Source organism: Elaeis guineensis, chromosome 4 (assembly GCF_000442705.2).
Source record: "Elaeis guineensis isolate ETL-2024a chromosome 4, EG11, whole genome shotgun sequence".
NCBI lineage: Eukaryota > Viridiplantae > Streptophyta > Magnoliopsida > Arecales > Arecaceae > Elaeis > Elaeis guineensis.
Genome location: NC_025996.2, coordinates 7524699 through 7539735, shown reverse-complemented (window position 1 = coordinate 7539735; position 15037 = coordinate 7524699). Strand labels below are relative to the sequence as shown.

Below are 15037 nucleotides of genomic sequence, written 5' to 3'. Positions count from 1 at the left end.
TTTCTTCCCATTGATGATTGAAGCCTAATAAGAAAATTACAAAACAAAGAAGAATTCATAGAGTTCAAATAAGAGGAAAATTTCTGCATCTATACAGTCATGTGCTACCATATTATCCATGTTTTTCCTAAAGCATTCTTCCTTAAAAGAATAACTGAATTGATAAGTTCTTAATAAATATCTTACATATAACCCGAAGAAATGCCCACAACTTTTGTTCCATTAGACAAGCTAATATAAGCTTATGTTTCGGAAACTAGACTTTTTACATGTATGGATTTTTATTCTCCATTCATCTACTATACGATTAACTTCAATTTTTTCACATTTCCTTTATGTTTTAAAAAGTTCGAAAGAAAATAAAAAATATATACAATCTCCTACTGATGCACAACTCAATCCAAATTAACCTTACTGCAATTTACGACTTGATCATGACCTTAAACTGAATAGAAAGAAAAGATTATAGCTTTCGCAATGAAAACTAAAGGCTCATCAAGCACAAAATGTTAATGCATCATGGAACTTTTTGTTCATTTATCACCTCTCACCAAAGACTCGCGTGCGCGCGCATGTGTATACATACATAAAATACATACATAGGTACATATATGTGCACCAAAAAAGGCCATGCATGTATGTACAGTTTAATTCCTATCAATGCAAACTTTGTGATAGGCCACCCAACTTGGGAATCCAAACCATTGATCGTGATTTCAAGTATTTAAAATACCTCAAAACAAAAGGTAAATGTTTTGGATATTTCTTACCTACGCATCAGTCATCTAGTAGACACAAATAGACAGCAAAAATTATGAAGGTTTAAAAAACTACGAGTGCTACAACTTCAAGATCCACAGCATTAATCATTATTGACACATATAAAACACATGCAGGACAAAAGGTATCATGTTTGACTTTTTTAGCCCGTAAATATGGTCAACTAACTGCATCATGCAGGCATGATTGTTTATTTTCCAACTCACTCAGTGACCAGGTAAAAACTTTCTGAACATTATGTTAGATAACATAGATTCCAACTGACGGGAAAGTCCAAAAGTAAATGGTCTACAACAAATTTTGAGCGGTTAAAATCAGGGTATACAGGCATAGAATAAAGAAGGCAAGAATATATGCAGACAAGAAAACAAAAAGGTTCACAAATAAAGCGCTGGTTTGACAACCAAATACCCACTGCCGTCTTCAACTCAATGCGAACAAAGCCAGATAGCATATTAGAATACAATGCTCCATAAAGCTCTAGTTTATGATAATCATCACATATCCAATTTATAATTATCTTCCATATGCATACACAAACAAACAAACAAAAATGCAAACATATACATATCAAATATATAGATGTGTGCGTCAGAGCAAGCATGAACACATCCATAAACATGCTTGCACCATGATACATGGGCATGAGTAGAATTGGCAGATGACTATGATATGATCATTTCTAAGCCTGTTAAATCCACAAAGCTGATAAAGCATCATAGAAAGGCCAAAGAAGGAAAACAAAACAACGCAATGGTAACATAATCCTCAATTACCTTGTTAGATGATATCATCCGATGAAGCAAGTTAAGAGTAAGAAAGACTTCCTTGTAACTATATAAATGGAACTCTTGAGCCAAGCGTAAGAGTAAAAGAAAAACTCCTGAGTGTGCACACTACAAAATATATAAAATATGTCAGAACAAGTGCAACATAGATATAATAAGTATGCTTTATTGAGATTCCACATATAGCAAAATAATCAAGTTCACCAAACTAAGGAAAATACTCGTGCATATAACGGTGTGAGGGCACAAATATCATACTACCAGCAATAAAATGGAGCGTAGCACTTCATCCAAACCCATGCAATATCCAAGGCTGGTTGGAAGATGTTAATATGGAACAGATGGCTCAAATTTTAGAATATTATCTGTATTTATCAGTAAAGTAGGCATATGCAAAACACACGTTGATAAATCTTGATCTAGTGATCAAAGGATTGCTGTAACTGAAGAAATGAACAAGAAATATCTGACTCAAGATAGAAGGGAATAAGCAAAGGTCTTTAACTTTCAAAGTATACAAGAACTGAGATTTATAAATGGAAGTTCAATATGAACTGACAGAACATACATTGTGTACCATTGTTTCAAACACAGCACATGAGTACACACATACGTACATACATTCATACATACATATATGTATATATATATTCAAAAGGACCTGTCTGGTTTCACCAAAAAAAAGGACTTGTCTGGAACAGATCATAATATGCAATTTAATTTGAAAATCCACACAGTTATTCATGATCTAAGACACTTGAAATTATGAAGGTGTCTTGTTTATGCATCAACTAGTCATAAAATGCACAGTTTTCAAGCATTCCATACTCTAAAAGTTTACAAATCCAGATCACTGATAAATAGGTAAGAAACACCAGAGCATTTAAACTTTAGTTTTTAGGGTTTGTGAATATTTCTAGACCATGATAAAAGGTTTGGAACTTTGGATTCTAATCTGCATGGCCATCCAGAAGCAGGATATGCACACACGGGTGAATGCATTGACAATGGATCCAATTTATTTTATAAGTAGGTAAATGCTTCTTCCCATTGTGATATAATTTGTATTATCAACAATGAGTATGATGATACATACCAAGTTACTATAATTTTTTCCTCCCTCATCTTCAGTTTTCCAATAACTCTGATAACTGATTAGCAAACAAAGAATTTTTTTCCTTTATTAAACCATGATATACGCTAAAACAAGGTGGGGAAAATTTAAGCCCAAACTCCACTGAATTCACATGATAGGCTCTTTGAAACAAGATTCTGCTCTGCAAATTTATGACGGCTGAAACCTAAAGGGAATTGTTTTGTTTCTTAAATAAGCATCACAGTGCCATAAGATGGATGGTACCAGTTGTCAATAGGAGTAGATACAAACAAGGTAGGTAGTAACATATACAATCATGTTAAACATGGCCAACAACGTGACCAAAATTCAGCAAGTTTGGGCAATTCCAAACTACAGATCACATTGTAGACATCCAACTTTTGACACCTCAAGAAGAGGCTAGAGCATCAACGATGCCCTGAGATTAAACATCCTGAGGTTAGGGCCTAGTCATGATGCATTATGCTCCACATGCATCACAGTCACAGATTTTACAGGGAAATGTAACCGGCCAGCCTAAAATCCCTAATGACAGTGAACTTTAGATCATCAGTACACACTGATGATAGGGTTTCCTACCATCAGTAGTCACCTGATGGTATAGACTCACAGTCAGATGGCTAGGGCTGTCTGGGTGCCTGGAAGTAACAATGGTTATCTAGTCACCGTCAGTATCCTTCCAATGGCACCACTCTCACCATCAGAAGGAATTTGCGGCCTACTCAGCCTAAACTTCCCTAAGTTGATTTTTACTTCATCTGAACAAGCTTTAACATTATTTATTTTCAACTTATAACAAGCTTTATTGCAAAGCCTATCAATTTTACAACCACAAAACTTATAACACCTGGCTTTCGATTTATGGGAATTTAAATTTTATATATCATGATCAATAGTTCTGTTTTTCAATTCGATCATCCAAGCATGTAATTTGCACTAGTGCTATTCAAGCTCAAACTACTTAGGTAGGAGAGGATGGATAGGCTTCCTTAATCTATCAATCAATTTCTCTATATCTATAAATATGTATGTGCATGCGTATGTTTTTCTTGCACATATATACACACAGATAGATATGCACATAGGCACACTCATTGTGTGTGTGTGTTTGTGTGTGCATATGTATGTATATATGTATGCATGTACATATACAAATATGCAACTTATATCCTACTTTGGTAAAGGTAGCACACATAGCCAATTAAGACAAGATCAAGGGCAGGGGAAGTTCTCCATCCACAGCAAGCTCTCCTTACATGTTGCACCATGATCAGAAATCCAATTTGCCAGCATTGGCCTCCCAAAATACATAGGTAGCTTAAAAAGTCACGAGGGATTGAAATCACAACAGAATGAAAACTAGCCCAGAGATCAAGGAGTCAAGGATGGTACTCCTCATTGACGCTTCCGATACTTGTTGATCCATGAAATGCCAGTAGAAAAATTGCCCTCCAACCAAACCCTGACTGCTTCAGATCTTTTATGGCAGTAAAACAAGCGTTCCCAAGCCACCTAAGCTCTTCTATATGGACGACCTTTGATATCAAATGTTTAGTGCCAACAACAACAGTTCTTGGCATTGCAATTTTTAATGACAGAACAGGCCCAAGCATTATCATTGTTTTGCATAACAGATCCTTCAAAGTTTGAAGTTTTGAATGCAAATATAACCGGCATAAGGTATGAAGGAGAAGGATGGGAAAAAAAGGTAATTTGCAGAGTACACCATGCCCTAGGATAAGGTTCAAAAGGAAGCTCCAAACTTAACAAGGCAAACATAGGCATTCCAAAAAATGAATTAAGAACTCACCACTTTCCATCATAATAGCTGCCCATTGCAAGCCATCTTAAGTAACAATATGTTGCAATTTTTACAGCAGCATGTTGTGCCCTCCTAAGGCTTTGTGGTCAAACATCCAATGAGGCAAAGTTCGCAATACCATTTCAGGCACTTGTAATACTAGTACTATGTTGTACAGTGTTGGTACAAGTTGGTTTGGAATACCAAACCTAGTACAACCTCCATACCGAGCATGGTTCAGTACTAGTACAGGGTGGAATGCACCAATACTGCAAGCCATGCAAGTACAAGGACTATGATCAATCATTAGTTAGATAAGACCAAATTACTAATTGACTGCTTTCAACATAGCACATTATATTAGGGTTTGAGTTCCGCTCTTGTTGGTTGCCCCACAAAATTCACACCATGCATCCTCGATAGCTCCTGTTTGGCAAGTTCACCTAATGGCATCTGCCCTAGTCCATTTCCACCAAAACAGAAACACGGATTAAAATTTTAGTCCTCGAAACCTACAAAATTGTGGTTCACCTAGTTCGGACAATAGATCTGGGCATACAATTCAAAACTTGTTGGCATAAACATTCACTCACATTCACTCTTTACCTACCAATCCTACTTAGACACAGACCTCCAACTAGATTCAAGGCAGGAATCTAGGTCACAAACCCCCAACACAAACAATAGGTAATAAGATCGTGGTTCCAAGTTTGACCCTCCGAGATTACTGATTAGATCATCCACTTCCATCTTGCTAAAAATGGAAGTTAGTTGCCTACCAATGCAGGGAAAAAATATGGCATCTAAGCATGCACGTTCATGCAAGATGGTATCAAATACTTCACAAACTTATACAGCCACACAACAACAAGTACAGGTGCAAAAGGATGAAATGATTCGGAAATGTAATGATGCACTATAAGGAAACAGGGATATGTGTTCATACTTCAAAGCAACTATCAGTTATTATTTAAAATCATAAAGTGAAATCTCGAGTGTACCAAAATGGCAAATGAAACAATGGTTAGTATCTACAAAACCTAATTTGAATAATAAAAAATTTCTTAGTCTCTTACCTCCCAACGGACCAGTGCAACATTTGCATCAATAACTTTCAAAACTTGTCCACAGGTTCCACTAGGAATTACAAGACCTTCAATACCAGGGACGTTGAATTGATGATGAATCTCTATGATGTCATGAAGATTCACAACACCAGAACCACCAGGGATTTCAAACAGAGTTGTTATACCACTCATCTTGTCAAGGTAATTGTATCTGTGAGCACAGAAAATAAATGAAGAAGAAGAAGAAGAATCCGAAAGAAGAAAAGAAGTAATACAAAGATGTAACATTACTAACTGAACTTTTGGTCACAGAACAGAAAAAATTATCAACAATTCATTACACAGCTTTTATTGACCATGTAAATCCAGTTGAATGCAGACATCGCTATCCACTATAAGTAAATGGGCATACAATAATAAATCAGTGGTTTAAAATCTAAAGAACAAAACAGAAAGCGAATGGAATCTCTTCCTTTTGAAGTAAAAAAAGGAACAAAATGTCAAACAACATCATGAGATTATTAATGATTCTCACTGAACAACAGACAGCTAGCTCTTGAATAGAAGGCTAATTTAGTAATTGGCTTTAAAACAAGCACATTACAGAAGAAATTATATCTATATCATAAGGCAACCACTTCGAAAACCAAAGTAGACATCATAACATATGCATCCAGCAACTTTATCCACTACGAAGCAAGAATAAATCTATAAAGTAAAGGTCATGTCCACATGATCATGATGAAGTCCAATATCTCTTACGAGGGGACAAATATAGATAAACACGACAATTAAAGACCAAGAACATGATTATTGTGCAGCTAAAATACAGAAGCAGCAAAAAAAAATGGCCACATACACACATTCTGCAGGCCAAATTCCTTGGCAAAGTGCTGACAACAAGCGAACAAATTCAACAATACGAAATGGATATTCTCTCTCCAGCATATAAAGGACAGAACGAATTGGACCATCAACAAAACTATCCCTGTCCCAGAATTGCATGGATAGTGATTCCTGAATCATTAGAAATGATGCCAAAAAGAAGTTAGCAAAACTGATAGCCACAGAGAGACTGTCAATCACCAAACTTTATATGCTCAAACCTCTCCATTGTAAATTTGGCAAAGGATATCCAAGATTATGTTCAGAGTGTTGTCCTCTGCCTGGGAGAGAACAGTTTACCATAAGAAGAATTTCATTCAGTTGTGGACACATTACACAAGAAAAAGGTATCCACATTAAACAATAAATTTGCTACGTATGGTAATTATCAAACTAAAAAATACCTGATGTGACAGCTCATAGGAGGCAATAAATGCTGAAATGAACGTTCTCAAGACACTAAAGAAACCAGAAACAGGGCCCTGGAACATTAGGTTTACAAATATTTAAAAACATAATATAAATATAGCACAAAAACATTGTTAGGATACTTAAAAACATAATATAAACATAGCACCAAATGCATTGTCAGGATGTTTCGAATCATACGGCGGAGATTGGCATGACAGGAATCATCAGAATGAACCTTAAAGAGTAAAATGAATCACTTGCTAACAATATGCAACTAATTTAATCAGAATGAGAATCATATTTCTAATATTTGGAGCATGATAAAGTAGGCCATAGTATTTTATCTATTGGCTGGCTTACAATGGCACATTACACTTTGCAGAGTACATTACCAAATTACCTTTTTGAGACAGGCCAACATGCAAGATTAATGCAACTTGAGATCAACTATGCTCAGCCATTTCCAGTCCAGTGGCAGCCATGAACCAGACTAGCTGTGGAGAATGGTCAAAACCCCATTTGCAGTCCCTTGTGTGATTTCGTTGGAGTCAAGAACAGGTTGTCTTGAGATTGAAATGGCAATACTTGAGTTCTTGATCATACAATGATCATTTTTCTAATCATAAGTGGGAGATCAGAGCTACAGCCCAAATATATGCATGGACAGTCCAACACACACAGGAAACATATCGGTGTATCACCACTAGGGCACATGCTAGCGAACCACGGCAAGCTTCACTATACTAAAGGAAACAGTGAGGACAACTTACACATATGCAAAGATTCTGGCATATATACAAGACAATTAAAAAAGCCCCAAAAGAACCCATTTATAGCTTACAAAGCAAAAATTATAGATTTTGGAACAGGTTCCCTTGCAAACACAGCACAAGCATGGTGGACACTTGCAAGTGGACAAATGGCATGCTCCAACACAGCATGTGACCATAAGAACCACTTACACAAATGGCAAGGATTTTCTTGGCATGCACATTCAACAATTACAGTTGAACCACCGCCAGCCAATTACTGCTTATACAAGGCAATAATTCAAATCCAGATGGGACGTCCCAAGAGATGTCTGGACAAGCATAGTACTAAGTGTCAGAAGAGGATGTCCCACTTCTTCCCAGCGTCCTGCTTGGCATGTCCTGGGGGCATTCCCCATCCCAAATGTCAAGACAGGGCAAGACAGCAACGTGTCATATCCCATGGAAACCAGGATGGCCCCATCCCACAGGTTTTGAATCATTGACATGGCGCAAATTTTAACAGTAATAGAAGTTTGAGCATGGGAAACTTACATCCGAGTTCCTTAAAGTATCACTGCGAAGAATCTCCAGTACATAAGTGAATGGAGCACCTTCAAAGGCTCGACGGACATACTCAATATGATCAATCTCCTAAAAATATGCAAAGTGAATGTCTTGATGTAAAAACAATATAAATGAATATAAATGGCAAACAAACATATGAAACACAACTATGAGAATACCACTACTTTGTCTCTCTGGAAGAGAGACAATGCAGTAAATGTCTTAATGAAGAAATATGCAAAGTGAATGTCTTAATGTAAATATTGACCAATCTGCTAAAAATATGATCAAAGTTTGAAAAATATGCAAGTGAATGTCTTGATGGCAAACCGATATGAATAAATTTTAAAAAAAAAAAAACGAGCATATGAAACACATACCATGAGCATACCACTATTATGTCTATCTGGAAGTGACAATAGTAGACAGAGAAACACCGCCCATGCAAGAATCAAAGGCCCAGCTTCCATTGTTCCCAAATCAGTAAAGCTTGAAACTCCAGCATCCATCTCTTGAATATCAGACCATGTAAAGGCAGAATAACCCTGCCTGATAAACAACTTTCTAAGTAAGATAGCTAAAATAAGATAAAACTGCAAGTCTGGGATTCACCATACTTAAAAACCAGAACCACTACCGAATAAATTAAAATAGAATAAAAGAAACATGCAAGGAAAAGATCAACATTTTGACATAAACCTGAAAGGCACTTCATCATGAACCATCCGAAGGAGATTTTCTAAGTCCAGCATTTCAATAAGAATAAGGAGTAGCTGAGCCTTTGCATGAAAAAATGAATTTCTTGCTTCAACTGATACTGCTAGCCTTCTGATGTTAAATGAACCACATAATATATCCTGCAATTTATACTTAATCATATTATAAAACTTTGAGAGAAAAAGCACTCCAAAACTTTCAGTCTAGCACAAAATAAAATTGCTTTACCTTGAAAAGCAAGCATAAGCTTTTCCATTGCTCAGCTTTGCAGCTACAAAAGCTGTCATAGTAAGCAAGGAATAAAATGTCCAAGACCAAGTTAACTTCGATCAAAGTTTCTTCCACCCACAGAACCATGAAGTCAACTTCCTAAAAAGAAATTACCAAACAACAGAAGACAAATAAATAAATGAAGCATAAGCATGAAAACTGACTGCATCAATAGGGAAAAACAAAGACCAGAAAACACAGTAAGTGTAAACACCAGAATAATATGCAGGAGCAGTCAGCAGAAGTATGGAACTCAATATCTGTCTCACCCATAATAGCAGAAGCACTTTTGAGGGGAAAGGATCATGAAAGAAAATATTCAATAGAAGTCAATGGGGGAAAAAAGAAAAGATACAGAAGAAAAAGCGCAACACTGACATAGACATTTGTATTCTTGTTTGTGTAATTACAACATTTTACAAAACAGAGAAAAAATTTGGCCATCCATTTGGTTAGATATGGATATATCACTTCCACTATTATTTCCTACCTATGGCCAACAGGTTTCTCCAAAACCCAATTCTGAAGACATCAGCAAAATTCATAGCACGTCTACAATCCTAACAAGCACCATCCAATAAACCCAATAAATCAAGCGATGGGGAGCCTATACAGCAAAATTCACTGCACATGTCCACAAAGGACTTAAAAGAAAGACTCAATGAACTAAAAGTTTAAAGAAAAATATGCATAGGGAATCCTAGTTTTCTTATTCTGATATATGCACATTCTCATCATCAAGCATAATTATTACTTTGCAGTCCATATTTATTAGAAATTGCATTTCATTATGAATTATCATTATGAACAATTCAAAATCTATTCTTGAATTATGATAAGAAAATACCTTGTACTGTGTTTTACAATCGAACCCCTGATATTTCCAATTTTGGTGATCAGCTGTTATTGCTATTTTTGTGTACACATTGCAACAAGTTACAAGTCAAAATACTGAAAGTTTCTCTACACTGTCATGTTACAGAATTTAAGCAAACAAAATGTTCATAAAAATTCCCTTCCTATCAGCCATGCCAAAGTCCCATGTTGTACAACCAACTCACTGGTTCCACCACTCTTCAGAATCGAAAGCAGATCAGTTCCATGACTTGTTGTTGGCCGCAAGACCTTTGCAACAATTTTATCCTTTCACTGAGTGTTTATAAATAAGCATTCAAAATATGTTGATCTATATCCACTTGCTTCATCACAACTCTTTTGATTGCTGCAAAATAAAGTTCACAGCACACATACCCAAGGTGATGCACCCAAGGTTGCCTGCACTATTTCGCACAAAAATCACTAATTGTCTATTATGCAAGGGGAGATTTCAGCTTTTCATTAAAAATAGAATTGCAGTATAATGCATGCAAATCAGCCCATTCGTCAAATGCTTCATTACTGATCTATCCTCAAGCTAGCATAACGGACAAACAATCACCTACTGCAAACTAGTATAATTTGCAAACAATCAACTACAAAAAAATCTTTAAGATCCTATATCAAAATAAGAATTTTCATTCAAACTACCAGTACAAATTCAATGATGAGTACACAACAAATTTCTTGTAGCAATAAATGGGTTATCAGGGTGAACAATGAATGACAAATGTGCATGTCAGCAATGTGGGCTTGTCCAATACTGCAAAGAAAGTGATGTTTTTAAAGTCAAAAACTCAAAAACAGTGAGAGGATAATGACCAAAAAAAAAAAAGGAGGTCAATGAAGATTAGCAAATCTGAGACGTTGCCTGTAACATAAGTGACACAAAAATTAGTAAAAGGAAAATCTAAGATACACATGCCACTTAAGATGTAAGCAAGACAAATGATATGTACAGATAAAGAACAGAGCAATCACAAAAATACATGATACTTTAAGAAAAAAGAACTATAAGTTAAAAAAACACATCTAAGAATAAAACAAAAAACATAAATATTCCCATGCTTAACTAGAAAGCGGAAAGATTGGAAACTGTGGAGCAGGATGCCAGTACAGGAATGGATGCAACATGAAGGATTATGGTTTATCCCAATATCATAGTCCATACTCCATGAATAATATCAGCACCCACAAACTGCAATTAGTTAATTATTGAAATCCATCTTCACACAGTGGATCTTCAACCTTTGAGGCTACATCAACTAGGCATGCATCCATCATATCCATGCACATAAAAAGCTAAAAGGGAAAAAGTTATTGTCCATTTAATAGACAGAATAAACTAATAATTTTGTCACCCCAACTGCTCAAGCTTTTTCCAAATCTACTGAAACAGTGATCCAAGCAAAGCATGATGTACCCATTGAACTGACACCTGAGCGATGCCTCAATGTTTTTGAGGCCTTATTTCACAGTCAACGAATCACAAATACGTTAAGACTTTTCCGATCTGGCATCAAATAGATGTAGATCCAGACACGATCAAATCCCAAATGAGAAATAACTTACAATTATTTTCATTTTGGATTCCTTTGCAAAATCTAATGTATTTAAATTTTTCATAGAAAATATTGTGTAAGAGATTAAATCCAGAATCTAGGAAAAGATTCAACATTTTGGAGGTGCCTCTTCAAGCCTTGAAAGTAGAAGAAAGTACTAAAAAGGATGAACACAGAAGAAGAAATTTCATGAATTCATGTTCAATCTCTTGATGATGATTCACCATATACACATACATTATATACAGGTCAAAATTTACACAAACCATAATAAAACTAAACTAAAACTATTTATGTATCCCACCAATTAATTCCAATAACATATATTATATATGAAATGGATGTCAAGATTTCAAGACTCAAGATCTGATGCTTAAAAGTCTGCTTGTGATCAATCCCCACACCCCCCCCCAAAAAAAAACCCACCCAGAAAAAAAAGAAAAAAAAAAAAAGAAGTGACAGGGGTGGGATTCAAAATCAGAACATGAACTCATCTGAACTAAGACTGCATCACTAGTAGAGAACCAACGTAAAGCAGAAAGGCTGGCTATATAATACAGATCAGAGATTTAAAGCAATAAGGCAAGTCAATGCAAACAAACGAAGCACTGCAAAGATACAAATGTGGATGTGGGTGTTAATACAAGGGGCAGGGTAAGAATAAATTCATAGGACAATGAAGATCTAAGGTGTTAATGAGGAGAAACTCGCATTTGCATACATGGATTAGGAAAGATATAACACAGAACAAAGTTGTGAAACAAGCTGGAAAAAGTAGCAGTTACAGCAGTTGTAGCCCTTAACAGAAAAGAATGGTAAAGAAGAATTTACAAATCCAACTCCACAAATTTGGAGTATGTGATTACAATAAGAAGAAATTACAAATCCAACTCCATACATTTGCAATACAATCAGTTAGTTACACATGTGATTACAATAAGAAGCAAACACGTCTTAAAAACTAGCAAATGGAGCTCATTTGTATAACATGCCATTCACAAAAACAAAATAACCAAGAAAAGGCATATCATTTAAATTTGTTGTACTATTCAATTCATGGTTCGCCGAACCATCTCGAACCGGATGGTTCAGAGTGTTCGAGCCATACCGACAGCAAACCAGAACGGTTCGGCCTTCCCAATCGGAACACCAGACGAAGGAGAGGGAACCAGAGAAAAAGAGAGAAAGAGAGAGAGAGAGAAAGGCAAGGCAAAGAGGGGACAACACCTCCGAAGGACCGACGGTGGCCCGATGAGGCCACTGGAGAGCCAAAGGCCTCCGCGGATCCATATCACCCGATAGGGCATTTAATCGAGAGAGAGAGGAGAGAGAGAGAGAAGCGAAGGTGCCAGAGGGAAGCATAGCTGGCAGAGAGGCCACAAGAGGGTGTTGGACAGCTACCATGGCCATCAAGCGATGGAAAAGACCAGGGCAGAACCACGACCACGGACGCCCCTATTCATCACATTTTTTTAAAAACGATGATGAATAGTGAAGTTGGCAATTGATTTGTTGGCAAATCGATTGCCAACTTCACTGTAGTCAGAATTTTTTTTAAAAAAATCCCATAAAATAGAGGTGATCGCTCTTGTTTCATGCCCGCTGAGCCACAGGCCGCAATTTCGTCGTCCAATTGCCACAGCAACCAACTAGAGGCCCTCCAGCGATCTCTTTGCTGGCTTTCCCTCTCTCCTTTTCTTTTCCTCCCTCCTCTCTCTATATATCTCTATCTCTCGACCACGATTTGGTGGAAGAAGCAGAGGCCTTGGCGGCCCTTCAAGCGCACCCATAGCCCGCAGCCCTTCAAGCGCACCCACAACCCGCATGTGGCCACCGCTGCTATCTCCTCCACCACCCTCTCCCTCCCCCTATCCTCTTTCTCTCTTTTCCTCCTCCCTGATTCCTTTCTTCACTTTTGTGTCGGTTCGTGCCAGTCCGATCCAGTATGGACCCATACCAACTCGCCGATCGGCCGACACAACATGGGTCCCAGTACCGATTTCGTGGAACTTGATTTAATCATTCCTTCCCATAATTCCACAACTATCAGAGAGTTGCACACACTTTTTTCCATCCCAATCCTGCCCCAATTTTTTTTTCCAAAAAGGAACTTACTAAAGGCTAATAATAGAACTCCCACTTTATTAGATGTGCTCACTTTCTTGCATTTTTCAGATTAATATAATTACAATTCATATGCCTCAAATAACAATAAGAGGGTGTAGTTATATAAGCCATCATCGAAATGGAAAGTCTTATCATGCATTAGTACTTGTAGGATGCTAAAACCATTAACAACTAGTTACGAAGAAGCCTCAATTAAAACACTCATGATACATGGGAAAGCACAATAATGTACAGCCAACAAAAGAAAAAAGAGAGAAAATGTAGCATACAAGTAAATAATAACATCAACTCAACAAGCATCAAGCAAAAAAGTAGCATACATACAACCAAGAAGAAAGTGGACAACTTTCCCAAGTTGTTTCATGTTCCAAGTAAATAATAACATGAATAGAAATGCAATTACAACTCTACTCAGTATTTTTGCAGTGAAAAAACATAAATATTTAATGGACATGTGACAGAATAAGGAAACAAGCATACAGCTTTCTCAGAAAATACAGAAGAAAGGAGATCTTTCAAGGTGGATAAGAGCTTCATTTCCAACCCATCATAAACTAATTGCAAAGCCTCTTCTCTAACAGCTTCAGTCAAACAAGACCCCTTCTCTATGTACACTGCATAAATATTTACTCATTTTAGTGACACAGAAATTATATACAGCAATTTAACATAGAAAGGTATTGAACATTCAAGGATGAAAATCAAAGCCATTTTTATAAACATAGAAAGATATTGAACGTTCAAGGATGAAAATCCAAGACATTTTTATAAGTGGTGTCAGACTTACAAGCATGCACGAAGATTCGTCTGATACATTTCAACAAGCACTGCCTCTCAAGGTAATATTGAATCAATATCTTCAAAATCAAAACAAAACAACACCAGTACTTAGTCCAAAGCCAAAATAGCAAAAAGAGGTACACACACACACACATGCCATGGTGGTGCACAAGCACATGCACGAACACACTCACACATATGTATACATGTGGCAATAAAAGCCATAAATATTCTCATTGAAGAGTGAAAAAGCAAAACAATAGCACTAAACAAAAAAAAAAAAAAAAACATGGTTGATAACAAATATCTGATGACTACAAAGGAGATTTCACCAAAGAATAGAACAAAACGGCCCAGCCTCTTCTTCATTCCCTTCACTGTAAACTAATTCAAAATCAGAGATATGTCAAAGGAACAATCAAAAAACACCCAATTCAACAAGAGAAGTAACCATTTGCAAGGTTTTAACATACCAGCAATGGCACTTATATTCACATAGCCAACATGGATGATTTGAATGAGGCCATTCATATCCTCGAG

The 15037-nt window shown here is 36.6% G+C and overlaps 1 protein-coding gene across 1 annotated transcript in view; it reads right to left on the bottom strand.

Annotated features, from left to right (window-relative positions):
* The window catches only part of LOC105044092 (uncharacterized), a 54537-nt gene that overhangs the window by 32140 nt on the left and 7360 nt on the right, over nt 1–15037 (bottom strand). The window contains 11 exon segments of the mRNA XM_010921889.4: nt 1557–1676; nt 5563–5764; nt 6413–6570; nt 6660–6719; nt 6843–6920; nt 8154–8252; nt 8546–8714; nt 8865–9022; nt 9111–9251; nt 14198–14331; nt 14505–14574. Of these exon segments, the coding sequence (XP_010920191.2) occupies nt 1557–1676; nt 5563–5764; nt 6413–6570; nt 6660–6719; nt 6843–6920; nt 8154–8252; nt 8546–8714; nt 8865–9022; nt 9111–9251; nt 14198–14331; nt 14505–14574 (1389 nt within the window).